General features: G+C 46.2%; 1 protein-coding gene across 1 annotated transcript in view; it reads left to right on the forward strand.

The window, feature by feature from the left end:
• The window catches only part of LOC148040290 (putative LRR receptor-like serine/threonine-protein kinase At1g06840), a 36,954-nt gene extending 9,811 nt beyond the window's left edge, over nucleotides 1-27,143 (forward strand). Inside the window, exons 13-20 of the mRNA XM_087698149.1 lie at nucleotides 23,958-24,029; nucleotides 24,133-24,647; nucleotides 24,760-24,909; nucleotides 25,204-25,490; nucleotides 25,583-25,634; nucleotides 25,766-26,016; nucleotides 26,193-26,327; nucleotides 26,429-27,143. Of these exons, the coding sequence (XP_087554275.1) occupies nucleotides 23,958-24,029; nucleotides 24,133-24,647; nucleotides 24,760-24,909; nucleotides 25,204-25,490; nucleotides 25,583-25,634; nucleotides 25,766-26,016; nucleotides 26,193-26,327; nucleotides 26,429-26,770 (1,804 nt within the window). The 3' untranslated portion in view covers nucleotides 26,771-27,143. The remainder of the gene's footprint in view (nucleotides 1-23,957; nucleotides 24,030-24,132; nucleotides 24,648-24,759; nucleotides 24,910-25,203; nucleotides 25,491-25,582; nucleotides 25,635-25,765; nucleotides 26,017-26,192; nucleotides 26,328-26,428) is intronic.
• The last annotated feature ends 627 nt before the right edge of the window (nucleotides 27,144-27,770 follow it).

Consider the following 27,770-nt stretch of genomic DNA (forward strand, 5'->3'; position numbering starts at 1 on the left):
GATTGTCGGAACAGCAAGGGGATTTTGGATCAGTCAAGGAGATTGTGCAATCTTGCCTTGTAATACATCTATTGGCAATTGAAGATAAAGAAATACTGAAAGGGGCGCCAGTTTTGGGGCCAACAGGATGTCCAATGTCCAAGATTATTAAGTATTGTGCATTTCAATTTATGTTTATTTGCTGATTGCTGTAATTAAGTGCTTGATCAGGGAATTACCACCCTCTCTAAGAGGGAGGCTTGGTTTCATTGCCCCATTGCTGGGATACCACTCAATCCCTTGATTTGGTGGGCCCAAGGCACCTGATTGCAAGCCAAAGCTTTGTGCTAGTGCTCATTTTTGCTCTTAGCTTGCTAAGAAATTACAGCAATATGTATTTATACAGTGAGAGGGAATCAAGCAATGATAATGTCTCTCAGTATGGACACTCACATGAGGAAGAAGGTAATGCTTGGACAAGGTTCAGACCATGGACAACAAGCTGAAAATGTTGTTGTTGGGCAAGATACAGGGCCTTCAAGGCATAATGAGGTTGATGATCAGCAAAGTAAAGAGGAATTTGATGACTAGTTCAAGAATCAAATGAGGATAGCAGCAAATCTCTTTGTTGAATTGGCAAAGGGTTCTCAATTTACCCGATTTTTGAAAGCTTCGAAGAAGGACAACAAGAGCAAGAAGAAGAAGAAGTCATCTTCCATACCTTCGGGACAGCAAGGTGCATCAAAGGAAATACCAAAGCCTTTACTTGAAGCTCCCAAAGATGCTAATGAAGCAAAACAGTTGGTACCTACGGGGCAAGGAATGCAAATGCAAGGCCATCATAGAAGTGCCAATCCAATGGATTTTGGACAGCTGGGCATGCATGCTATGATGGGGCAGCCAGGATTGAAACCAACCTTCCTACTCGGATAGGGTAGTAAATAACTTGATTAAGCACTAATTACATTAAGTACAAAATTCACATAAACTGAGATGCACTTTTACCATACAATCTTGGACATTGGACAACTTGGTGGTATCCCTTGCGGTATTTCTTTATCTTATATTGCAAATGGATGGAGTACAATTGGGATTCTTTGATCTCCTCTGCTAATCCAAGAGCCTTTCAGTGTCAAACCCGACTAGCAAGCCTCCAAACCAATTTGCCCCTTGGTTTGCTTGGGAATTGGCCTTCACCCTGCTCCTTGAAAGACAAATTCAACCCCAAATCTAATATTGGTTGGCTGGCCTCTTAAATCTCCTAAAATTCCTCAATTTCAGCTGTGGAATTCAAGTCCTAGGCCCTCAATTTTGAGAAGCATCTCGAGGCGATTGTCAAACCCTAATTTTTGTTGTAAATTAGGGTTTACAGTAGAGATAAACTCAAATCTCTTCCTCTAATGGCTCAAGCAGTTGGAAAATGTTAAGATGAGAATTGGTTGGGGGATGAGAGAGAATGCTATAGAGAGAGAAATTTTAGAGTTTCGTTGTGAGAAACACTGAAAAACTACTACTATCCTACTCAAATAGCCATGGAACCTATCACCTACAGCTCAGGACCACCAAAAAGACTGCTACCCCCTCTTGTTTGCTACTATCACCTATACGAGAAGGACCTTGGGCTACTGTTACCTACTCTTGGAGGGCTTCAAATTGCTGTCACATGCTGTAGGACCAATCCTTGGTGGCTACAAATCACATGACCTTTTCTTGCTCTCTAAGAGCCTTCTTCTCTCTCACAATGGCTGGAATACACTCCACTAGCCCCTAGAAACGTTTTTGCCACTTGTATAGGCAAGTTTTGCCAAGTGGCAGCCTTCTAATTTCATTTTTCAGCATTATTCAGCTTATTAAATTAATTTTAAAAAATTAAATTAAAAAATTATTTAATAATTATTCTACTGCTTTAAAAATTAATTTTACTAGTCAATAATTAAATTAGCTAGGCCAATTTGTCTTCCAAGTATCCTTGAGCAGTTTTATTGATCCTTAGACTAGCATTAATTAATTAATTAATGCCTAGTCTCTAATGTCACCATTGATATTAGCGGCCAATAAATTAGTCTAGGCCCAAATCTAACACCGGCTACCACCTAGTATCTGTCAAGCATAACCAACTGAAGGAAAAAGAAAGTTCCTGCCCGTCGCGTCACGAACGCTGCCCCGGTGTCATGCCTCCATTGCCATCGCGCCCACCCAACACCTCCATCATACTCACCTAGAGTCCCCCCCGGCCTTCCTCAGCACTCGCCCCCTCTGCCAACGTCTCCTTTGCCCCCCCTCCATCGCGCTCACCCAGAGCTCCCCCCCGTCTTTCTCAGCATTCGTCCCCTCCTCATTCTGCTACCCAGTCGTCTCTCTCCCTCCGCCCTGCGCTGCTTCACAGCAGGCGCACTACGCTCACCCCTCTCTCGCCAGCTCTCGTCAGCTCCCCCCTCTTCCGCTAGCTCTCCCTTTGTCCCCTCCGCCTCGCCATCGACCACCCCCCCCCCCCCCCCCCCCCCCCCAACTGTTGCTCCCTCCACTTGTAGCGACACCTTCCCCCTTTCGGCAGCACAACAGTGGGATCGGTAGGTCCTCAACAGGATCGCGCAATGGAAACCCCTGGTTAGACGCTGGCGCATTCTGCGAGTGCCCCCCAGTCAAACACCTTGTGCGTTGTCCTCTCTGAGGAACAGCTCTTGGCCGTCCGTGCCACAGAGCTGGAGCTTAAAGAAGCAATGATTTTCGGTGAGGTAATAGGACATTCTCCATTCAGGGCCTAGCTTCGGGATTGGCTTCACTCTACGTTGTGCATTGGCGCAACGCAGGTTGCGGAGGCAGTCCTCATGGGCCGAGGGATCTTCATGGTTCGTCTCACCTCTGCGGATGCAGCTCATGAGTTAGTGGAGAGCTCGTCCTATGCCTCCACGAAGGGGGTCATTCACATGTTTCCTTGGTACAGTGGCTTCACAGTGGAATCATTTGAGCTCCACAATAGATTTCTTAGACACCCAGTCACTTTACTTTTCCCCGGACTAGCGGTAGAGTATTGCCAGTTAGTGGAGGACTTTGGACGGCTCTTTGGCACAGTTTTTCCTGCCTCCTTCGTGGATGTAGTGACAACTGCAGGATTCCCCAAGGTACGAGTGGTCGTGAAAGACACAAAGAGTATATCCAAGTTCTTGGAGATTGAGGTAGGAGGTCACTCCTTTAGGGAGCAGGTCACTGCGACTGGGCAACTAGGGCAGTGCCTTCGTTGCCATGACTTTGGGCATCAGGTAGCAGACTGTACGCGCTTCGAAGCCAAGGCGGCTTCGCTGATAGGCCTGTAGGTGGATGCTGACGGCTTCACACGGGTCCAGAGACTGATAGAGAGGGAGACGGCAGAGAGGGCCGCAGTCAGCTCCTCAAATGCAGCCTCGACAGCAAGGAGCAGGAGAGCGAGCGATGCCCCCTCAGCAGAGCACTCCGCATCCCCCCTGTGCCCACCTCAATTGGTAGGACCGTAGCCCCGCACATTCACCACCCGCACCATAGGCTACTCCACCTGAGATCCCACACCCAAAACCACCCCCCCCCCCCCCCCCCCCCCCCCTATCAAGGCTTCCAGTCCCCCCCTCCACACCTGCCACGCATCTCCGACCACCCCACCATCCCTTGGTCTTCTTTCCCCCCCCCCATCAAGGCTTCCAGTCCCCCCTTCCACACCTGCCACGCATCTCCGACCACCCCACCATCCCTTGGTCTTCTCCCTCCCTCCCCCCCCCCCCCCCCCCCCCCCCCCCCCCCCCCCCCCGCCCCCCACCTTCCCTCCCGAGCACCCTTCCTCCTCCCACCCGATCCGTCCCCGGTTCAAGTGATCCCCCCCCAGACCCACCCCTCTCCTCCCACAAGAGGTGATGAGCCACTCATGCCTACATCCTCCTCGCACCAGCAGTTCTCCCCCTCCCACAGAGCCACTAGCTCATCTGCCCCTTCCACCTGTCATATTTTCCCGAGACAGGTACAACTATTGCCACATGAGTTCTTCCGCAGTTGCTCATGGTCCTACCTGAGAGTTGCGGAGCGCGGAGAGTTCCCACTACCTCTTGAGGTGGGGATCTTCGTGGTTCGTAAGTCAAGGAGGGGCAAGGTCCATTTACTAGCACCACCGGATGGACCAAACTACGCTTTCTTCTTTCAATCCTCTCACTCAAGGGATTGGACGACGACACAGATAGAGGAGGAGTTGAAGAGTCAGGTAGAGGACCACATCTCCCAGTGGATGGGAGAAGGACTAGCATTGTTTGCATAGTAGTGGCCTAGCTGCATGATGGACATTAACTGGTGGGCTGGTGCCGAGGTTCCACACTTGATTGAGTGGCCCTTGGCATAGGCAGCCCGTTTCTACCAATGTACAGAGTCACGACTCTCAGCATGACTGATAGATGCATTGATAGTACCACCTTGAGCATCTATCACCCCTATGGTCCGCGAGGGCCACCATGGGGGATTGGAGTTCACCGTCCAAAGCGTACTTGCATGCCCCATAGTTTCTCCTCCTCATCAGCAACCTCCACACCGAACAGATGCCTCTGTTCGGTCAGTCACAGGTTTCCCCATGAGCTTATGCCTTGCATCCTGGAATGTGAACAGTCTCCACTACAGTGGGGCACGTGGGTCCAAGAAGTTGATTGTTCGGCAGGAGCTGCAGCCTGCCCTTGCAAGACGGATTGACATTCTACTTTTATAGGAGCACAAGCTCACGCCCACCCAGGCCCAACAGGTAGGGAAGGTACTCCCAGGCAGCTCGCGCACTTTCTGGGAGCACGCCATAGGTGTCCATGGCAGGAGTGGAGGCATATGCACCTCTATCGGCCCAAGTCTCACCGCCTGTGTATGAGACCACGGGACGATAGTGGTAGAGAGGGTTCTATGGATCAGATTGGATATTGAGGACTCATGCCTTGGAGTCCTCAATGTCTATGCCCCTACGGAGGTTAGGGCACGCAGTAGGTTCTGGGTGGAGATCGCGGAGGGACTTCTAGAGGTGGACTCCTAGATTGTTGGAGGAGACTTCAACAACCTAGAGGCTTTGGAAGATGAGTAGGGTAGAGGCAGAAACTACGAGGGCATGGCTGGGGAGGAGCAGGAGGAATGGGAGGTCTTTCTACTGGCAGTAGGAGCACGCGATGCCTGGAGAGATCCTGCCTTCCATAGGAGGGAGAGGTCGCTGGATTTCTCTTGGGGATACAGGCAGCTAGGTGGAGTCCTGCTGGAGCGGTTGGACAGGTTTTATGTGGGAGAGTGGGGAGGCTCTCATGGAGGCCAAATTGGGCAGTTGGCGGGTATCACGTTGTCCGACCATTGCCTGGTTCTTCTGATACTTGATCCCCTAACATCTGCCCAGTGGCAGCAAAGCTGGGAGGAGGAGAGAGCACTATGGCAGGACCTTGTAGCCACATAGAGATTATTACAAGAGGCACTAGGGGATCCCATCTTCCACGCACAGGATGCATGCGCGTGAGCAGCCATTGCTGGCCTAGAGGACAAACACTTGGAGTTCTCTTTCCGCACCTCAGCAGCGTTTTGGGCGTGGAAGGGAGATACAATGTGCAGGGAGTTTTTCCAGGTGTACCAACCTCACACCTCAGGAGAGTAGATACAAGCCTTCGAGATCAGTATGGGAGGACTCGTTCTAGCCCAGACGAGGTGATGGAGATTGCCACCGACTACTACAGACGCCTTTTCCAACAGGAGACAGCCTTAGCTAGAGGGCAGTGATGCAGAAATTAGGTCTGGGATCACATCTCGTCCCTTGTCACAGAGGAGATGGGACGCTCCCTTCTAGCCCCCTTCATAGAGAAGGAACTAGAGGAGGCTTTCCATACACAAGACGGGCAGAAATGCCCCAGAGAGGATGGCCTTTCTAAGGCTTTCTTCACCATCTACTGGGAGGTGGTGAAGGACCCCCTACTGATGGCCTTCTAGGAGATTTTCACTTCAGGACAGATGCCAGGGAGTCTCTCGACAAGCCTTATTAGTCTTCTTCCCAAAGGGGGAGACCGGTTGGAGCTCTCCCACCAGTGGAGACTGATCACCTTATTGTCAGTGGCCTATAAGGCATTGGCAAGGATGATTGGTAGGCGATTACGTCCCGTGCTTCCAGATATCATCCATGACACACAAACACGCTTTGTCGAAGATAGGAGCATCCTAGATAATGTATTCACCTTCTTTGAGGTGACAGAGTGGGCGCGACACAGTGGGTAGAGACTGGCCGTACTACTCTTGGATTTCGAGAAAGCTTATGATAGGGTGGACTAGGATTTCCTGGAGGGCACCATGGTGAGGCTGGGTTTCCCCAAGGCTTGGATTCGTGGGGTCTCCGCACTTCATAGATCGGCCACTGGCAGGGTTCTCATAGGTGGTAGGCGAGGGGTGGAGTTTCAATTGGAGAGATCGGTCCGGCAGGGCTGCCCCCTGGCCCTGTACCTGTTTCTACTCTTTGCAGAGGTGATGTCTCATTTCCTTAGGTCATGCGTGAGTGGATTACATGGTCTCCGACTTCCCGTGAGAGGAGGCCGAGTTGTTAGACTCAGAGTATGTAGATGATACAACACTCTACATAGAGGACAATGAGTTGATGCTGGAGAGAGTGAGGTTGGCTCTTGAGGTGTTCTGTTCTGCAGCGGGAGTGAAAATCAATTGGCCAAAGTCGGTTGGTTTCCTCACAAACCCGGACTCTAGCACGGAGTGGGGCGTCCACCTGGGATTTAGATGGGTGAGCAGAGGGTAGACCGTCCGTTACCTAGGGTTCTAGGTGGGACTTGACATCACTTCTACCTAGCAATTTCTTCCAGTCCTCAATTCTATTCGGAGAAAGCTGACCTATTGGAGTATGGCTCGCCTCTCACTAGCAGGCCGAGACCTGGTGGTTAACTAGGTTCTCCTAGCGATGGCCTGGTACATCGCCTCGTGTTGGTGCTTCTCCTCGTTCTGTGTAGTGTAACTTTGCCGCCTAGTGCGGAATCTCCTTTGGTCCAGGTCAGACGGCTCCAGGGGCTCCAAGGCCAAGGTGGCTTGGGCGACCATCATACGTCATCGGTTAGAGGGAGGCTTGGGGATCATAGACCCAGAGTATCAAAGTATGGCCCTTTTGGGCAAGCTAGTTGTCCGTGGCCTCATACTAGGAGTGCAGACATGGAAGGTCCTATTGCAGGAGGGTCTTCAGGATTGTAGACTAAGGCTTGGCGGTGAGTGGAGACTGTCCTTGAGATGGATCTTTATGTCAGCCTAGATCACCCCGCCCAAATCACGTTTCCTATGCAGTTTGCTCCGCGTGTGGCAAGGCCTCCGTAAGGCCCTAATCAAGAGCCCCCTAGGTTGCCAGGACGAGATAGATAGTTAACCGATAATCTGGAACCCCCAAGTCAAAGATCGGGAAGGGGCACAGATTGGCGAGCGCCCCCACATCTAGTGGGCTGGCTGGGAGGACGGCCTGGCTCGTACCATCAGGACATGGCGGGACGTGTACAGGATGGTGGATGAGGAGGTGCTGCTGCGAGTATCTGGTTGCCAGAGAAGAGTGGAGCTAAGGAGAAGGGAGATAGACGCAACAATACCTCAGGAGTGGCTTGCTCCCTCGAGACGAGAGCTGATAGAGCTTGGGGAGGTATGGGCCGCTAGGTTTTCACCAGCAAAAAGCATCCCCCTATAGGTGGTAGGTAGAGTGGGCGGTGCTCCACCTGGGACCCTCTTCACCGTATAGGAGAGGGGGCGTCTGGCCCTTGACAGAGGGTAGCAGGATGAGGGGATAGGTGTCCTTTCATGGAGGAGGATCCGGGTGATTGGCCTTTAGGGGAAGACATGGCGGCTGGATGCTTTTGTCTTTTGGTAGGAGCTCAGGGAGTGGCGCCTCTGAATCTGGGAGGGCAGGCCACTTGATGAGCTGGAGTGGGACTCGGGAGAGTGGCTATGGCCGGCCACAGCGGTTGCCAAGAAGCCATTGAGTTTCCTGGAGTACACAGCCAGGATTGGCAGATATGTACTAATGCAAGAGGATATGGATTGGGCGCCGTCTCGTAGCAGGCACTAGGCGGAGCACGACATCACAGAGCCTTTTCGACGGACCTCTGGCGCCGCCTTTGGGATAGTTGGAGGTCGAGGAGGGTATTGTATTTCTTATGGCTGGTGGCACATGGAGGATTGGCAGTGGAAAGTTGGCTTGTCTAGATGTAGAAGGAGGGAGGTTGTATGCGTTGCACATAGTAGCCTCTGGAAACACCAAAGCACTGCCTTTGGTTGTGTGAGGCAGCGCAACTCGTATGGAGAGGTGTCGCATCCTTCGACGTATAGCACCCAGCCTTGGATGTATCTTATGGGGAGCTTTCTGTTGGCAGGTAGTCAGCTAGCGCCGCCACCTTCTGTATGAGGCCGGGATGGAGGCAGGGTCGTGCGCAGTGGTTGGTTTGAAGGCTCTACCCATCCGCCAGGTTCTAGAGCCCACAGTAGACCGCTCTGAGGTATGGGGGATCATAGAGAGTCTTATTGGTTGGCATATCTGGAAGGCGTGGTGTTAGGAGGCTTTTGGTGGAGAGAGACTTTCAGTACAGGTAACCTTAGCAGAGCTTTGGACCTCCATCATCCACTCTCTCTGTAGTCAATGGGTCAGATGCAAGGCGAATCCGGGGCTCGTCAGGAGCTTCGATGCCATTTCATGTGCATTTAGGAAGGCCGGGACCTATTTTTCGTGATGTAGGCAGGCAGCCCCAGATGGCAATATGCCCCCCCTCCATGGCTTCTTGTGCTTATCCCCCCAGACTGCCTTGAGAGGCTTGTATATATGATGTACTTGTGACTTTCATTAGCTCCAGCTACTTTGTTGAGCATGAGCACTCCGTTGTAATCAAATTTTTTGAGTAATATAATCAGACACATTTTACTTGCAAAAAAAAAAGAGTACATGTCAAGCATAATTTATTGCAATTTTTGTCTTTGATACCCATTGCATCCTGGGGGTCCTTGTCCTGTTACGATAAAATAACTGTCATATGCATCACATGTGCTAAACAACCTTGCACATTTGATTACTACTCTAATTAAATGCTATCGGCAAGATTAGAGCATCTTGAAATTTCATGTCCCTGTGACAAGGATACTTTGGTGGTAGCACGATTTTTCATGCTATGGTTGGATAAGAACTGCATATGGGAATTTATGGCACAAATCCCTATGGTAGGGAGCAGCCAATGTATGGTGTACAAGGTCCAATGTATTCGAGTATGGCTGGAAATGTGCAAAACCCTATTTATGGAAGCATTGGTTTGATGTCTGGGGCACAAAGGAGTATGTTTGGTAATGCAGCTGTATCTCCCAATGCTTAGGGTGAGTACTAGTCATGCAAATGCTCCGTTTGGTTTTGGTTTTGATGTAAATTCAGCAAATACACTCTTTTTGCAGCAACTAGTGTATGACAACTTTACACCCAAAGGGACAGCAAAAGGACTATGATGAGGGTGGAAAAGTAGTGAAGCTTGAGTCCTTCAGTGGTGCACAAGGTAGATTGAAAGCTTTGACTTTCATTCAACAGTTTGATGCATTCTATTTAGAGGGAAACTGCACCAAATCCTCAAAATTTGAAAGGCAGCTACTTTTTTGAAGGGAAATGCATTGCGGTGGTGGTCCACTCTTTTGATGCAAGGTAGAGCAAAATCAACATGGGTATAATTTAAGCAAATGTTTGCATCGAATTGGTTGACAAGTACCTTTGAGGTGGACATCATGATAGCTTGGAATAAGTTGGATGCTAAGGAATGCAAGTGTTTGGAGCAACACAATAAGAAGTTTTGGGATGCATTCCTGCACGTCACTTCTTATTGTCCCATATCTCTTTATGAGTAAGTGGAAAAATATGTTTGTGGGCTTCCAAAAGGATTCAGGGATTTTTGCATTAAATCCACAATCTCTAGCATGTCTCAGCTCATAGAGACTGTTGCTATAGTAGATGCTTTGCTGTGTGGAAAGGATTCCAGCTTTCTCGAGAGTGGGGAAAAGCTAAATAAAAAATTGTTTAAGGTTGAGAAAAGGGATAGATCTGAAAATTAGCTTGAAAAGAGGCCAAAATAGCAAAGAAAGGGCTTGAAAATATTAGCACAGTGTAGGGAATTGATGGTTGCAAATAAATGCTTCATTTGTGAATAGGAGGGCCATATTGCAAGGGACTGTCCCAATAGGTAGCAAGTTGGAAAATAAAAAAATCAAGGAGATTCCAAGGGAAAAAAGCCCAAAACATTAGTGGGATTGGTTCTCGGATGCTGTTAGTGATTAGTCCAATGATGATGCTATTGAGTTGTGTAGAGTATGGGACAAAATTAGGGATCAACATGCATTGATTTTCTTTGATAATGGTACATGAGCCAACTTCATCTTTGTTGACATAGCAGCCCGTCTAGGCATCAAAGAGGATGAGATGGGACCCATAGGGAAAGTTGGAATGGCATGTAAAGGCCATGCAAAGCCAGTCACACTGCTCATTGGAAAGCTTCGGTTGTATATATAGGATTATGTGGACAATGAAGAGTTTTTCATTGCTCCACTTGAGGATTGTGATATATTGCTTGGTATGCCATGGTGTCACCGTATGTATGCGATGATTGATTCATGTGCAAAAGAGATCACTATTTAGCATAAGGGAAGGACACTTACACTTGATGTAAAGTTGAAAGGGGAATCAGTCCCTATTGTATTTGTAGCTGTTATTTCTAAAGTGTTAAAAAATCATCTTTCAACATACTTGGTTTTTACTAGATAAAGATGATGATTAGAATGTTGGAAATATGAGTAAGTTAGAGAAGGATCGCATGTCATTTCTGAAAACGTATGCTGATTGCTTCTCTTAGTCACTTCCATGGCAGCTATCACCTAAAAGGCCTGAGAATCATGGCATAGATCTTATTCCTGGAAATAGTGCACCTAATAAGCCACCCTATAAGAGTTAGTGCAACCCGGTAGGAGGAGATTATGAGTCAGGTGAATGAGCTGTTATAAAAAAGGCTGATTAAGCCCAACTCATCTCCTTTTTGTTCTCTAGTACATTTGGTGCAGAAAAAGGACGATTCATGGCATATATGCATCGATTATCGTGCTTTGAATAAGATTACGATAAAGAACTGGTTTCTGATCCCTCAGATCGATGATGCTATAGATAGACTGCAGAGGGTAGCCATATTCAATTGTATAGATTTGAAAAGTGGATATCATCAGATGTGCATTAGACCAGAGGATGTGCCTAAGACATCTTTTGGGTTATGTGAGCTTTTTGTCATGCCTTTTGGACTTACGAATGCTCCCGCTACTTTCAATTAGATGATGGATTACATCTTCATGCCACATAGAGCATTTGTGGATACTCTCTTTAATGACATAATTGAATGACGGCAGAGTATAGAAACATTTGGACATTGTGTTCAATGAATTGCGTAAGCATAGGCTGGTTATCAATGACAAGAAGATCGAATTCTTTTTGCTTGAAATCCACTTTTTGGGGCTTATTGTATCAGCTGATGGTATGCGCATGGACCGTGTAAAGGTTGAGGCAATACGATCATGGCCACCTTTGACCAATGTGCATGAGATCCACAGCTTCTTGGGGTTATGTTCTTACTATAAGAAGCATATACACAAGTTTGCTGAAATATCATCTCCATTGCATGCTTTAAAGAAGGATGTGCCATTTAGATGGACAATAGTAGAAATTTTAGTGTTTGAAAATTTAAAGAAAAAGATGACTTTAGATCTTGTGCTTGTGTTACCCGATCTAAGAAAGTCATTCATGGTTCAGTGTGACGCATGTGGTAACATCATTGGGACTGTTCTTATGTAGGATGACCGAGTTGTGGTTTATGAGAGCCGAATTCTCCAGTTTGCAGAGAAGAATTTGTAGGTCTATGAGAAAGAGCTCTTGGATGTAGTTCATTCACTGTGTACGTGGAAATTGTTGGGTGCTGATTTTAGAGTGTAGACAAATCATCAGACTTTGAGGTACTTTCTGATGTAGACAAAGTTGTTAGAGAAACATATGAGATGGGAAAATTCTCTTTATGTTCCATTTTCAGATGTTTATGATCAACTTTGCAATGGCTAGAGGCATGAACACTTTGTGCTTAGAGATAGATTTTTGATGATGTATGGACAACTGTGTGTTGCAAAGCAATTGAAGCCTAGAGTTATCATTGAAAGTCATGCTCCTGTGTATATAGGACACAGAGGTATTGATGCCACAATCAAGGTAGTGGAGCATTTCTTTTATTGGCCAGCTTTGAGACATGATGTACAACAGTTTGTCAGGACATGCATTGTATGTCAGAAGATAAAGCATGATAGGCAAAAGATGCTAGGCTTGTTGCAACCCTTGCCTATTCTAGATAGGCCTTGGCAAAGCATTGCAATGGACTTTATTTTTGAGCTTCCTAGGACACCTATAGGGAATGATTGGATATGGACTATCATTTGCAGGTTTAGCAAATAAGCCCATTTCATTTCCATAAGGAAGAAAATAAAGGTTGATCATATGGCACAATTGTTTTTGTAGCATATCTTTTAAGTATCATGGTATGCCAGAGTTGATCGTCAGTGATCAAGACCCTTGGATGACTAGCTTATTTTGGAAGGGGTTGTTTAAGAATATGGGTACTATGCTGAAATTCTCATTATCCTTCCATTCGCAGATAGATGGTCATTTTGAGGAAGCAAATTCCAGTGCTGGATCTTTTGAGGTGCTATGTTTCAAACCACAAGACGCAGTGGGAGTAGTATTTACCATTGGTTGAGTTTGCTTATAACAGCGCAGTGCATAGTTCCACTGGCAAAGCTCCATTTGAGGTGGTTGAGGGTAGCTAGAAGGTACAATCTATCTTGCAGACTAAGGATTAAATCTTTGAGGTTGATTGTTACGTGGAAAACTTGGATGCTGCCTATACAAAGATAAAGTATGCACTTGAGAGATCACAAGAAAAGCGAAAGAAGGCAGTTGATTGCCATAGATGTGCTTTGCAGTTTGCAAAGAGCGATTATGTATTTGTGATGTGGCATATTGATTGAAATTACCTCCACATTGGCAGATACAAAATGCCTTTCATGTTAGTTTGAGGCCTTTTCGTGGTGATCTGCTAGAGGATATGTTTGTTGAAAATTCAGCCTGAGGTTGAGGAGCTGGATGAGATCTTGGTACTTGAGCAGATCTTGGCACATAAGGAAAGAAAGGTTAGGGGTAAAGTTTCGAGAAGATATTTGGTGAAGTTTCAAAATTATTCAACAATGGATACAAAATGGATGGAAGAGGATGACTTGACAGACCATCTTTAATTGTTGCAACTTTACCTAGATGCCTTTCAGCTAGAGCCAACTTTAGTTTGGGCTTAGTCAGGTTCAGTAGAGCAGGGGTTTGGAGTATTACCTGATGCTCAAGGGGGAGGTAGCACTTCCACTTCTCTTGTTGTGGACAGCTCTTGTATGTAGTGGATCTCGGATGTATTCAGCTTTCATCCAAGGTATTGTGTTGACAATATGTTTGCCATGGGGTCACTACTCAATGTACTAGTCACTGTGAGATGTACGCACATGAGTATGGTTGTTATCGTGGCTTTGAGACTATACTTTTGCATCAGTTTAGGATTAGTTCATGATTAGTTGAGCATGAGCTTTTGCCTAAGTTTTGAGCTTAAATTTTGATAAGTTTCAGCTCAATTTTTGACGAGTTTGAGAATTGTTTACGAATTTTGGGATCAATTTTGCATTGCTTTTTTCATTAGTTACTAATTAGTTTTTGCTATCAGTTTGTGATTAGTTTGGGGTCACATTTGCAGCAGTTTGTGATCAGTTCTCAGATTAGCAAGTGATCAATTTATGATCCGTTTATGCATAGTTTTCAATGGTTTATAGCTAGTTCCATGGATAATAATATGTTAGTAAATGCCTTGGTTTCTAGCAAAAGTTCTAGGCTATTTTTTAGATTTATATCGTGTATATGCTGGCTGGAAAGAAAAAGAATCTTGAGTGAAGCTCTTGCTCGTCGCGTCGTGTTGTTGCCCCGCCCTGCCATCGTGTCAGCTCTTCCCTGCCCTACTACCCCCATGGCGCATTGTCCCCGCCTAGCTTTCCCCATGGCACGCTGCTCCCTCACGTTGCCTCCCCTCGTGTTGCCCCCGCCTCATCCACCTCTGCCTTGCTATCCCCCCCCTCCCCCCATCGGGCTAGGCAAGGCCCTGCGCCAACTCTCCCCCGCCTCCGTCGCCTTGCGGCTCTGTCTGGCACTCCCACTACCCGTGTTGAGCCGGCCATCCGTGGCATCCAGCACCTCCCCCACCGTCAAAAAATAACATCCTCCCTTCCCCTCCTTTCCTCTTTCTCCAGTTGCTCCCTCCATCTACAGCAACTTCCCCCCCCTTCCAGTAGTATAATAGCGTGATTAGTAGATTCTCAATAGGGACGCGCAATGGAAACCTCTGGTTAGACGCCGGTGCATTTTGCAAGTGCCCCCCAGTCGAATACCTTCTGCATCGTCCTCTTTGAGGAATAGCTCTTAGCCGTCCATGCCACAGAGCTAGAGCTAAAAGAGAGAACAATCTTTGGTCAGGTCGTAGGACACTCCCCATCTAGGGGCCAGCTTCGGGATTAGCTTCACTCCATGCTGCGCATTGGCACAATGCAGATCGCGGAAGCAGTTCTCATGGGTCAAGGGATCTTCATGGTTCGACTCACCACTGCAGACACAGCTCGTGAGCTAGTGGATAGCTCACCCTATGTCTCCATGACACGGTTCCCTGGTACAATGGCTTCATAGTGGAGGCATTCGCGCTCCATAATAGGTTTCTTAGATATATGGTCACTTTACTTTTCCCCGGACTGGCGGTAGTGTATCGCTAGTTAGTGGAGGACTTTGGACGGCTCTTTGGCACATTTCTTCCTGCCTCCTTCGCAGATGTAGTGGTGGTTGTGACAGATACAAAGAATATACCAAAGTTTCTGGAGATTGAGGTAGACAGACACTCCTTCAGGCAGCAATAGGTTATTGTGATTCGGCAGCCAGGGCAGTGCCTGCGATGCGATGACTTTGGGCATCGGGTGGTAGATTGCATGGAGACAGGCACAACTACTACCACAAGAGTTCTTTTGCATTGGTTCGTGGTCCTACCTGAGAGTTGCAGAGCGTGGAGAGTTTCCACTACCTTTGGAGGTGGGGATCTTTGTGGTACGCAAGTCAAGGAGCGGCAAGGTCCATTTACTAGCACGATCGGATGGACCAATCTATGCTTTCTTCCTTCAGACCTCTCACTCAGGAGATTGGACGATGATAGGTAGAGGAGGAGGTGAAGAGTCAAGTGGCAGACCACATCTCCTAGTGAATGGGAGAAGGAGGACTAGCACTCTTTTTCCAACAGTGGCCAGGTTGCATGATGGACATTAACTGGTGGGCTAGTGTTGAGATCCCACATCTGAGCATTATCTTTCAAGCCTCTCCACAGTGGAGAGCATCGATGGATATGATTGACTGGCCCCTAGCATAGGCTGCCCGGTTCTACCAGTGTACAAAGTCGCGCCTCTCAGCCTGGCTAATAGATGCCTTGGTGGTACCACCTAGAGCATCTATCACCCCCATGGTCCCCTACCATGGGGGAATGGAGTTCACCATCTAGGCCTGCGGCAAAGCCTATTCGCATGCCCCATAGCTCTTTTTCTTCATCAGCAGCTTCCACACCGAACAGATGCCTGTTCGGTCAGTCACAGGTTTCCCTATGAGTCTACATCTTGCATCCTAGAATGTAAATAGCCTCCACTACAGTGGGGCATGTGGTTCCAGGAAGTTGATTGTTTGGCAGGAGTTGTAGTCTGCCCTTGCCGGACAGATTGACATCTTACTTCTGTAGGAGCACAAGCTCACCCCTGCCCAGGCCCATCGGGTATTCCTAGGTAGTTCACACACCTACTGGGAGTACGCTATTGGTGCCCACAGTAGGAGTGGAGGCATATACACCTCTATTGGCCCGAGTGGCTACCAGCAGGGTTCTCATAGGTGGCAGGAGGGGGGAGGAGTTTTGCTGGAGAGATTGGTCCCGACAGGGCTGTTCTTTGGCCTTGTATCTATTCCTACTCTTTGTAGAGGCGATGTTTTACTTTCTTTGGTCATGTGTGAGTGGGCTAGGTGGCCTTCAACTTCCCATGAGGGAGGAGATGGAGCTATTAGATTCAGAGTATGCAGATGATACTGCACTTTATATATAGGATGATGAGCTGATGCTGGAGAGAGTGAGACTAGCTCTACAGGTGTTTTACACTTCAACGGGAACGAAAATCAACTGGCGAAAGTCCGTTGGTTTTCTTACGGAATGGACTCTAGCACGGAGTGGGGCGTCCACTTGGGATTCAGATAGGTGTCCAGAGGGCAGCCCGTTCGATACCCAGGGTTCCATGTGGGACTCGATATCACTCTTGTCTAGTAGTTTCTTCCAGTTCTCGACTCTATTAGACGGAAGCTAACCTACCGGAGTACTACCTGCCTTTCCTTAGCGAGTTGAGCCCTGATGGTCAACCAGGTTCTAGCGACGGCTTGGTATATCGCCTCGTGTTGGTGCTTTTCCTTGTCTTGTGTAGTTCAGCTTCGTCGCCTAGTGTGAAATTTTCTTTGGACCGGCTTAGACAGTTCTAGGGATTCTCGGGCCAAGGTGGCATGGGCGACCATCATCCGGCATTGGTTTGAGGGAGGGCTTGGGATCATACACCCAAAGTTCCAAAGCCTGGTGCTTTTGGGCAAGCTAGTAGTCTGTGGGCTCACACCAGGAGGGTAGACTTGGAAGGTCCTACTGCACGAGGGTTTCTAGGAGTGTCAGATTGAGGCTTGGAGGTGATTGGAGGCCATCCTTGAGATTGATCTTCATGACGACCCAGATCATGTCCCCTAGGTCCTCCTTTCTCTGCAGCCTACTTCATGTGTGGCAAGGCCTCCGTAAGGCCCTAATTCAGAGCCCCCTAGGATTCCAGGAGGAGATAGACCGCCAACCGGTGGTTTGGAACCCCAAGGTTCGAGATCAGAACGGGATACAGACTGACGAGCGTCCCCACATCTAGTGGGCTGGTTAGGAGGCTGGCCCTGCTCATACTATCAGGACCTGGCGGGAGGTGTACAGGATGGTGAACGAGGTGTTGTAGGAGGCATCAGGTTGTTAGAGAGGAGTTGAGCTGAGGAGAAGGGTGATTGACGCAGTGATATCTTAGAAGTGGCTTGACCCCTCGATCGGAGAGCTGGTAGAGCCTGGCAAGGAATGGGCCGCTAGATTCTCACCGGCAGGTATCCCCCTATAGGTGACAGGTAGAGTGGGCGATGCCCCCTATGGGATTTTCTTCACGATGTAGGAGGGGGGACGTTTGGTCCTTGACAGAGGGCAACAGGATGAGGAGATAGTTATCCTTCCTTGGAGGAGGATTCGTGTGGTTGGTCTTTAAGGAAAGACCTAGCGTTTGGACCCTTATGTATTTTGGGAGGAGTTCGGGGAGTGGCGCCTTTGGATATGGGAGAGCAAGCCACTTGATGAGTTGGAGTGGGACCCTAGTGTAACGTGTCCACCTGTTCACTTGCAGGACATGTCTTAGTAACCCATCGGGAAGAGGGTCTAGAAAGCTCGGCCCGGCACTCCCATGGAATGTTATGGGGTTTGTGATCTAGGTCTTTCCGAGTTTGCCACGTAGCGGAAGTATTCCAGCCGTTCCCACTTAGGACCGACCTGAATCAGGGATTCCTCTAGTGGTCAAATTCCTAGAGAGTGATTGCTAGCGTCGAATCCTAGGCGAACTACTTTACGTAGAAACGTCAGGGTCGAAGCAGATTCATGCTGCACTTGGTTCAAGGAGAATGGGAAACGAGAGGGATGCAAAGCTCGACCTCTCTGCCCGTAAGGCATAGTCCCATTCCGTTCCCCTAAAACAACATAAATCGGGGTTCTAGTATCCTAGACTCTAGGTCAACGTTCCTTGTTGTTCATTTCCTTTGAGATTAATTCCCTGCTGTCGATTTTGTTTGAGAAAAGTTCCCGGCCAACCGGGACCACCCATCCATAGGACGGACCCACTGCCACATCCACCGCACTTTCCTCAGGGTTGCTTTAGTTGTCTAATTACCTAGCAGATTTAGTTGGACATGCATAAAATATCTTCCTTAATTAGCCTTTTAGACACCGGTTCCTTCACGTAATCTTAGCACTTGACATAGAAAAATAGTTTCAAACAAGTTTCTTTACATCAATTGATCTTATTTATCTTTGGAAAACATCCATATAATCCATGATCCATCGGAAGGCAATCCATAATCCTCTTGAAGGCTATCCAGCAATCCACAGGGATTACTAATTCAAGATTCCGCCCATAGACTAGTATGTGGGCCTCGAGATCCAATCCCGAGTCATGTCGGCCTCTTGTGCAGGGCCCGGAAGGCAAGGGATTTACGGCCAGAGCCCCCCCGGCACCCAAGCGTCCTTCTTCTCCAAGTAGTATCCAACAGAGAGACCTCTCGCGGCGGGTTCGGTCCACGTTCCCGGTGCGGCTAACAACCCCCTTGGTTAGGGTCAGACAGACAGTCGGGGTAACTGATGCTGCCTCTCCCTTCAGGCCTTTAACCTGAAGCATTAATTTATCTTTTCATCTTTAGTTCCTTGAGCAAACAACGCAAACAGTGCTCCTAAACTGTTACAAGCACAATCAATCTAGTGGTCGTTTATTTGGTCAATTGCTAAGAAGTGAATCCTTCTCTTCAAATGCATCCAACATTCGATCCGGGATCAATTGCGGCTTGACAAGATCCCCAAGGATTTGTTTGTTCACCCTTTTGTTCTTGGGTTAGGGCCATACTCTGTTAACCCAAATTAACCATTGCCTTAGGTTTCTTAAGTTAAGTCAGTGAATCCTGGTGACCATTTTGCTCTAACCTGATTGATCCTTTGCTTACTAAGCAAAACATAACTTCCCTTAACTTGGCAAATCAGCCCAAGAAAGGTGATGTAACAGGATTTCTACTTATCCTCTTGCAAGTTAGACTTGCGCTAGAACCTGCCAACCTCATTCCAAGGAATGACAAATCTATCTTGTGATGAAACCACAAGGCTATGCGACATTGCAACTTGTTGCACAAGTGTCGCACCTAACTCATGGGATCATTTCACCCATTGAACGGCGTTTCCTGGTCAAGGAATTTTGTTTAGACAAGATGCAGGGTTTAGGGTGTCTTCTTACCCAACCCAACCCTAATTGTACCAGGCCAACAACGTTCGGTCCTAGGGTTTCCAAGCTCAATCCGAGTTTTAACATTAGGTTGGTCTATCCTTGGGGTAGAATCCTAGATCGTTGTTTGCATGGGCGTCCAATTGACCCAAACATTCCGTGAATGTGGGTAGGACCTTTGGGTTTGAGGGTTTCGACTTGGCGTCCGAGTACGATACTAGGCTGCATTTCTAACATGCCAAGCCTTGGCTAGTACTTGAGGTGTTTATCGTATCGACTAGTTATGCCTATACGAATCCCTAACGGTTATAATAATACAAGTGATTTAGCTAAATTGATCTACTTGTCTTGCGACAAGGATGATCCTTTCCTAGAGGTGCTAAACTTGTTCTAAAGGTGTGAATAGTTGCAAGACGTCACAATACATGTAAACATGCGATTCATTACTTCTACGCACCAAAAGGTTTGCAATAACCCTATCTTTTCTTGCTAAAGTCATTACGCATGATAATTTGGAGAATAACTTACATAGGACCTACTAGGATTTACATCAAGGAATTATGCCTACAACCTTTTGTCTAAGCCATTGAATTTCATGCTTTGATATGATATGCGATCTTTTCTAATTGCAACTTCAATGAATGAAACTTACGCATGACGAATATGCAACATGCAACCCTTTTCTAGATACAACATCGTTAATGAAGTTCATGCAAGACGATTATGCACCATGCAACCTTAATCCATTCCACAAGTGTCCTCGCATGCAACATGCAATGTCTATGGTTTCATTTTCATGCCGTGCAACGGACGTTAACAATTCTTTCCATGTGAGTCGTAACAAGGAAGTTATTGACTAAATGCAAGATACGCTTGTTCTTTCACGGCCAATCAAGGATGCACTTAACAATTTCATCTTTTACCCTAAGCAATATGCGTTTAGGCTCATTACTTTGGAAATGCACCAAAATAGCAACATGCGACTACGCTCGCAAGATGAATAAGCAAATTACATTCATAGCTTCCCTATGAATTTTTAAACATGCCCAACGCGGAATTTAACTCCAAAAACTTGGTTATGAGGACTTGCGGTGATGTCCACCTGCGAGTTTGGGTCCGAGACTTCCGCGCGTGTGCCTTGCGACTTGGAATTTGGAGCCATCGTAGACGTAGTGTGTTTATGGACTCCGCGGATTCCTTCTAGCCTTTATTTACGCTCTTCGAGGCTGCGTGTAGGTCGATACCTTCTCCCTTGCGTAGGAATTTGAGCTTTACGAGCCCGGTTTTTGAAACCGAGGAGGGCACGTAAAAACAGGGCTTAAGGAAGCCCCTTGTGGAAGCTTCCAAGGAAGCTTCTATGCTTGTGAGTTAGGAGCTTACTTGAAAGAGGGAGGGGTAATGGAAGATTAACGACGAGGGGGGGGAAAGCTTATGATGGTAACGATGGTGGGATGGCAGTGGCCTGACGGGCTATGGCGCTCCAAGGCGACGGTATCGGCGGACTGGTCTGTGGCGATGACTTCCACGGCTACAGGCGGTAGTAGTCCCTTCTCCTCTCTCCACGATGGTGCAGCCGACAACTTTTTTCCCTCTTCCTCAGATCGTGCCCCTTGTGCCCACGCTAAGGGGTGTTTTTCAGGAGTAGGAGAAGACCAATTATGAGCAAGTGACTGCAATTCCAGCCCTCCTAGGTGCAAGGGATAGTATTAATTGTGTTTCTAGCAGTAGGCGATTGCATTAATTGCAGTCTGGTATAGGCATCAATCAGATTTCAGACATTTCCCGAGTGGAAATCAGAAAATTTTCTCTCTTCTAGCATTCTTTCACCTTCTCTAGTTTGTGCTAAGCCATTCTCAGCATTTCTCAACCATTTGGAGTAGATCTCAGTGAGATTTGGTGGACATCAGGAGGATTTCTTCTGTGAACCCTAAATTTTTGTAGAAATTACGATTTACAGCCACATTGGGAATCTTGCCAACAGGAAAAGGCATTGTACAATAAAATCAGCACTTGCAATTTGTTGTAGTGTCAGGGATTTCAAATGCCCAGCCATTCATTGTAAATTTGGGGCAGCATTTGGCCAGTTTGAGTCCAATTCAAAGCAAGTATTGGGTGAAATTCAAGGTGCATTTGGCCCACTTTGTTTGTTGTTTTTTGGACCAGCAAGGGGCTGGCTTGTAATACATCCATTGGCAATTGAAAATAAAGAAATACCGAAAGGGGTGTTTGTTTTGGGGCCAACAAGGTGTCCAATGTCCAAGATTATCAGGGTAAGTTGTGCATTTCAATTTATGTTTATTTGCTTATTGTTGTAATTAAGTGCCTGATAAAGGAATTACCACCCTCTCCAAGAAGGAAGGCTAGTTTCATTGCCTATTCTCGTATAGTGTTTTATGCATTGATCTGGGATTGAGTATCCTCTAGGATACATGCTGCCTTGGAGGCTAATATTTGTGAGAATGAGGTCATGGATGTCTTGTTGCATCAGCCCAAGATAAAAGCCTTGGCTAGGATGATCTCATGAATGAATTCTTTGAGACTTATACTGCTCATTTGGCTAAGCCTTTGATAGCTATGTGCCAGGAGGTTTAGGCAAGTAAAATTATGCTTCCATCTTGGAACGAGGGTGTTATTAAGTTAATCCGTGAAGTGCCTTCACCTTTGATGCTCAAGGATTGGAGGTCAATCTCGTTGATAGGCAGCATGTATAAGATCTTCTCCAAGGTGTTGGCTAATTGCCTTCACGATCATCTCCTTGCTATTGTGCATCTAAATTAATATGGCTTCACCAAGGATAGGAATATCTTGCATGACATTCTAAATATAGATGGGTATTGACTATGCCCTCCACTCTAATCTATAGGTTGCTCTTGTACAATTAGACTTGGAAAAGGCCTTCGGTTATTTGGAATGGTCCTTTTAGTTGCGCTCATCCAGACTATGGGCTTTGGGCCTCACATGTCTCACTTGATATATACTATCAGTAGGCATGCGTCTTCTTGAGTCATGTTGAATGGTGGAGTTGCTAAGCCCTTTACTTTGGCACGATTAGTCAGATAGGGCTGCCCTCTAAGTCCCTTGTTTTTTGCCCTCGCTACCCATTTGTTCTCATGATGTCAAATTTGGCTGATAATGGAGAGCTGCTTGGCTTATCCCTTCCGTCAGACCAGCATTTTGTTGGGTAGGCATTGGCTGATTATACCTGTATGATATTGAATGTTGATTGGGATAACCTCCATAAGGCATTGGACATCTAGGACTTGTTTGGCCAAGCTTTGAGGCTGCATATTAACACTGCTAAGTCGTCTTTCATCAAGTGTAGTGAATTTGATCTTCGGGCCTTGGGGTGGCACGGAGAATTTATTCAAAAAGGCAATATTGCAAGACATGCGGGTCACCCTTTGGGTGTCAATGTTATGCCTAAACAATTGCTATGATGGATCTTTGACAAGATGGAATCCAAATTGCTATATTTGAAGTCTCAGGCATGGCCTTTCCACGTGTGCCTCAAAGCGGTGCAGACCATCTTGCTCCCCATGCTTACTTATTTTTTACCTCTCTTGCCTTGGACTAAGACTAGTTTGTGGGAGATTACTAGGGCTATCCACTTTATGCTCTAGAAAAAGGATTCAATGCATGTTGGTATTTCTTGGGTTTCCTAGAACCATGTTTGCACTTCTAAAAACATGGGTGGAGATGTTGTTCTGGATGTGGAGATTCGTATGGTTGCCCTCGATTGGTCATTGTTTCAGCAAGTGCTGGTGACTGACCTCGGGTTGCTATTGCTGGCTACTTTCTCAAGGACTAGGGTGGTGTGCATGAGAACACTAAAATCAAGGGCTCTTGGTGGCACGTGCTTAACATTGACCAGCTAGTTACTATACCATCTTCTCTTTTACCGACTCATTTGGTGTGCTTATGGAAAGGAGTGCTTCAGGAGGTGGTTTGACATCCATTGGAGGATTGATTGCATTTCAACTCTTTGCAGCCTGAATCGATGTCGTTTCTAGGCTGGTCTACTAGGAACAAAAACAAGATGATTGTCCCAGGTTCACAATGAGATGGCATGACTGGGAATGGTTTCTATTGCTGACGTCACACTATTGGCATGAGGTGTCCTTAATACTAATGTCTTTTTGCAGAGTCTGTCGAGTTTTTTGGATCCCTTGCAGATATCGTAGTTTATGGGGCATGCTTTCCTTGTGTTTTTTTCCCTCTCTAGAAGGCATATTTCTAATGGCACATGCTTCTTTTGCACTACTGTTGTGGAGTCTTCCTGGCACAAGTTTAACTCTTGTCTATTGGCCAAGAAGATCTAGTCTCTCCTATCCGATATTTGGTGAAAAGTGGTGGGAGCTCGTATGTGACCTTTTGATTGGGTGTTCAGCAAGGCAAAATTGTCTACTCTTGCACAACCACAGATGAAGACAATGTTCTGCTTTCTTCAATTCTGGGGATGTTGGCATAACTGGGTTACCAGGATTCCCTTTATTTTCGATTCTAGTTCTGGTGTTCAATGTCATGTAGCCAAATTGAACGGTCTTCTCCATTGGCTGTTGAATCTTGTCCAGCATGCAGACCTTCTCCCTCTGGAGGATTTGGTTTCCTGGCATATGGCAGTTTCATCAGCTATTCTGCCATCTCTTTAGCTTTTTGTGACTCTTTTTTGTCTTGTTCTTTAGCTGTAATTAACACAATTACTCTTTACGAAACAAAAATGATGCCTAAGCCTCCCCTCTATGATTCTGCAGGGACTTTCAGAACAATGATCTTACTGCTTTTGTCCCTGGCGCATTGAATTCTGCACCGAATGTCACATTCAGGTACACTACGATCTTCTAAGTTCTTTTAGGCCTCTTTCAATGTTAAGTGCGAGTAGAAGTGGAAAAATGAGGGAGATTAATACTGTGAAAAAATTGTTGTCAGGCTGTTTGGAAATCCAGTGTGCAGCAATACATCTGCATTACCACCAAATGTGTGCACACCATATAATGGAAGCAATGCAAATCTTCTCAACGCCAGCACTACCAACTTATCTGCTACATGTCAAGAATCAACGTGTGATGTAACTCGCAATCAGCACCTGAATTACGGATTACTAGTTCAGCAACGTATTTGCCAATGCGCCTATCCTCTTGAAGTAGGATATCGACTAAAGAGTCCTGGTTTTGCGATCTTTGAACCCTACGAGAATATGTTCCAAGTTTACCTGTCATCGGGTATAAACTTATCATCATATCAGGTAAATGTGTCCCAGTATGATTGGGAACCTGGTCCACGTTTGGGAATGACAATAATGCTGTTCCCAAGTAGAGAGGAGTTCAATACCTCAGAGGTCTCACACCTATATGAGACCTTCACAACTTGGAACATTCCTGACAATAATACATTTGGTCCTTATGAGGTGCTCTCCTTCACGATAGGGTTTCCTTACAATAATGGTAAGCTTTCACTGAATGACCTGCAAGTCCTGTTCAAGGAAGTTTGTCTTTCCAGTGTTGTTTTTTGCTGTCTGTTTTCTCATTTAGGCTCACAAGCTTGTTGACTGTGCAGGATCATCTACTCCATCTGGAAAGAGCTTGAGTGGAGGTGCTATTGCAGGTATTGTGATTGCTGCAGCTGTATGTACAGCCATAGTGGTTGGTGCTGCAATGTTCTTCATTGTTAGACGCCGTCACCCCTCTGGTGGTCCCTTCAGACAAAGTACGATTACACCCTCCCCTGTTGATGCATGGATCCTCATACTGTGAAACATTATACTACAGAAAATATATTTTTTTGATTGCTCCACACTATAAATGGAGCATCTCTATTGATTTGGATTTAGATTACTTGTCTGGTAATATGGAAATCAAATGTTTTACGCAAAAAACTGAAATCAGGGTTTTTGTTAATACCCTTGATTTTACTGATTTTAAGCTCTGAGATATTTGGTGCATTCAAGGATTCCATAATAAAAGACCATGTACTAACAGAGCATTTTTTGGTTCTTTGCAGTGAGACACTATGAACGGATTAAAGTAGCAGGTGTGAAAGATTTTACATATGAAGAAATGTCAAAGGCCACCAACAATTTTGATGATTCCATGCAGATTGGGCAAGGTGGATATGGGAAAGTCTACAAGGCTATTTTGGCTGATGGTGTAGTGGCTGCAGTAAAGCGTGCACAAGAAGGATCATTACAGGGTGCAAAAGAATTCTATACAGAGCTAGAAATGCTTTCACGTGTTCATCATCGCAACCTCGTCTCCTTGTTAGGCTTTTGTGACGATCAAGGTGAACAGGTATATATTGCGGGGTTTCTACCTTTTTAATAGTTCAAGAAGTGTCTGCTTTCTGGACTAGTGAGGAAAACTCATCCTGGACTTTATTGCAGATGCTGGTGTATGAGTTCATGGAAAATGGTACCTTACGAGAGCATCTTAATTGTGAGTAAAAATTTTCATGATGATCTTCAAAACCAGTACATGAATCTAGTTGTATTGATTTCTGTATATCAATTCTAGAGCAGTTGAAAATCTTCTCCTTCATTGATATCTGAGGGGCTGTAATGTTTCAGCAAAATCAAAGGAGCCCCTAGATTTTCCAACCCGTATCCAAATAGCCTTGGGATCAGCCAGAGGCATTTTATATCTTCACACAGAAGCAAATCCACCCATATATCACCGTGACATCAAAGCTAGTAACATTTTGCTTGATGAGAAGAGGAGAGCTAAGGTTGCAGACTTTGGGCTTTCAAAGCTTGCCCCTGTTCCTGAGCTAGAAGGTGGAGCAGGTGGCCATGTTTCAACTGTGGTGAAAGGCACTCCGGTGAGTTGAAGCTTCATATGGTTGATCATATCCTGTTTTGGATGCTATGGTGTCTACCAGAGCACAGATGTAGGGACTAACTTCACATGAAGGGTGCTTGCATTCTAAAGTGCGAGTTATCTTTGGAGTGTGAGTTACACTATTGCTTGTTAAGTGCGTGCCGGAATTTCTTGCAGGGTTACTTGGATCCAGAGTACTTCTTGACCCACAAACTCACCGACAAAAGTGATGTTTACAGTTTTGGAGTTGTCTTGCTAGAGCTTGTAACAGGCATGCAACCTATTTCACATGGGAAAAATCTTGTAAGGGAGGTAAGTAAACAGTCTCTGGCAGCTTTTTGTTTTGAAAATAAACTGTTCTTTTTAAAAGAGTTTTCAAGTTAGGAAAACTCTAATGGATGTCTGACCTGCAGGTTAACCTTGCGTATGAGGCTGGCATGTTGCTCTCCATTGTAGACCCACGGATGGGCTCATATCCATCCGAATGTCTGGAGCCTCTGGTGAGGCTAGCAATTTCTTGCTGCAAGGATGATACAGACTCTCGTCCTTCCGTGGCTGAAGTAGTGAGGCAGTTGGAAGCCATATGGCGGCAAACACCAATACCGGAGTCAATGACCTCATTCGAGATATCAAGAGACACTGATATTACTCCCCCCAAGGCGAATGCATCTGGTTCGAACCATCCTTACATATCATCAGACATAGATGGAAGTGGGTTGATGAGTGGCACTATCCCAAATGTTGCTCCAAGGTAGCTATTTGCTTAGGTCTGCAGACATTGCATGTGCAAATCGTTTTCACATAAATTCTCAATGCCATAGCCTAGCTGCAAATACATCTCACAGTGATACACTCTTTTTCCCAGCTTCCTAGCCTTGGGTATGCATGCACGTCCATATTTTTTCCACATAGATTCTCAATGCACTTTGTTTTGCTATAGGTGGTGGTTGCTTGTATGTGCATGTACACATGATAAAGATTAATGGTGTAATAGTAACTCTTTAGTACAATGTCACCTCCAAAAAGTAAGGCGGGGAAAAAATATATTATATTATGTACCTGAGGGGTCTTGTAAATTATATTGTTTGATTCGAATGAAATAGTGGTGTATTAGGTAGTTTCGCAACACATCATTCTCTTTGAAAGGTTTTATCATGACACAGTATGCATGCTATGGCTTGCCATGCTTCATGTGTTGCATAGTTCTCCATCACAGCTTGGGTGGAGCCACGCCTAGCTCTCACTATTATGTGGAAGTCTTGAAAGCATAAGTGAACATGGTGTGACATATCTTTTTCCGCCTTGCAAAAAATGGGATTAGTGTACTTACCGACTCTTGTTCTCTCTCTCTCTCTCTCTCTCTCTCTCTCTCTCTCTCTAAAGTGGCTACCGTAGTGGTAAGTAACTTATGTTATTAACCCATTGACCTTGGTTCAAAATTTTACACCTATGCTTAATGACTGTGCAAATTTAGCTAAAGACCTATTCACCATGTGTTCAACTTCTGATTGAGTTACATCCATTTGGTCAATGTGTGTGTGTGTGCGTGTGCGTGTGCGCGCGCGCGTTTGTGTATACATGCATACATAACAACATAGTGTCCCCTTGCCAATGTAATCATTGCAAACTTCTCAAATATGCACTTTCGAAGAAGGTACACTTGCATTCTCGTATGCATAGCTATCTTATGTAGATTCCAAAGCATAGCTCTTCATTTTGACACTTTCAAATTGTTGCATAAATGGTCAGGATGTT

The sequence above is a fragment of the Lygodium microphyllum genome, chromosome 2, assembly GCF_053477565.2.
Source record: "Lygodium microphyllum isolate KBCC chromosome 2, Lygodium_microphyllum_v1.1.10, whole genome shotgun sequence".
Taxonomy (NCBI): domain Eukaryota; kingdom Viridiplantae; phylum Streptophyta; class Polypodiopsida; order Schizaeales; family Lygodiaceae; genus Lygodium; species Lygodium microphyllum.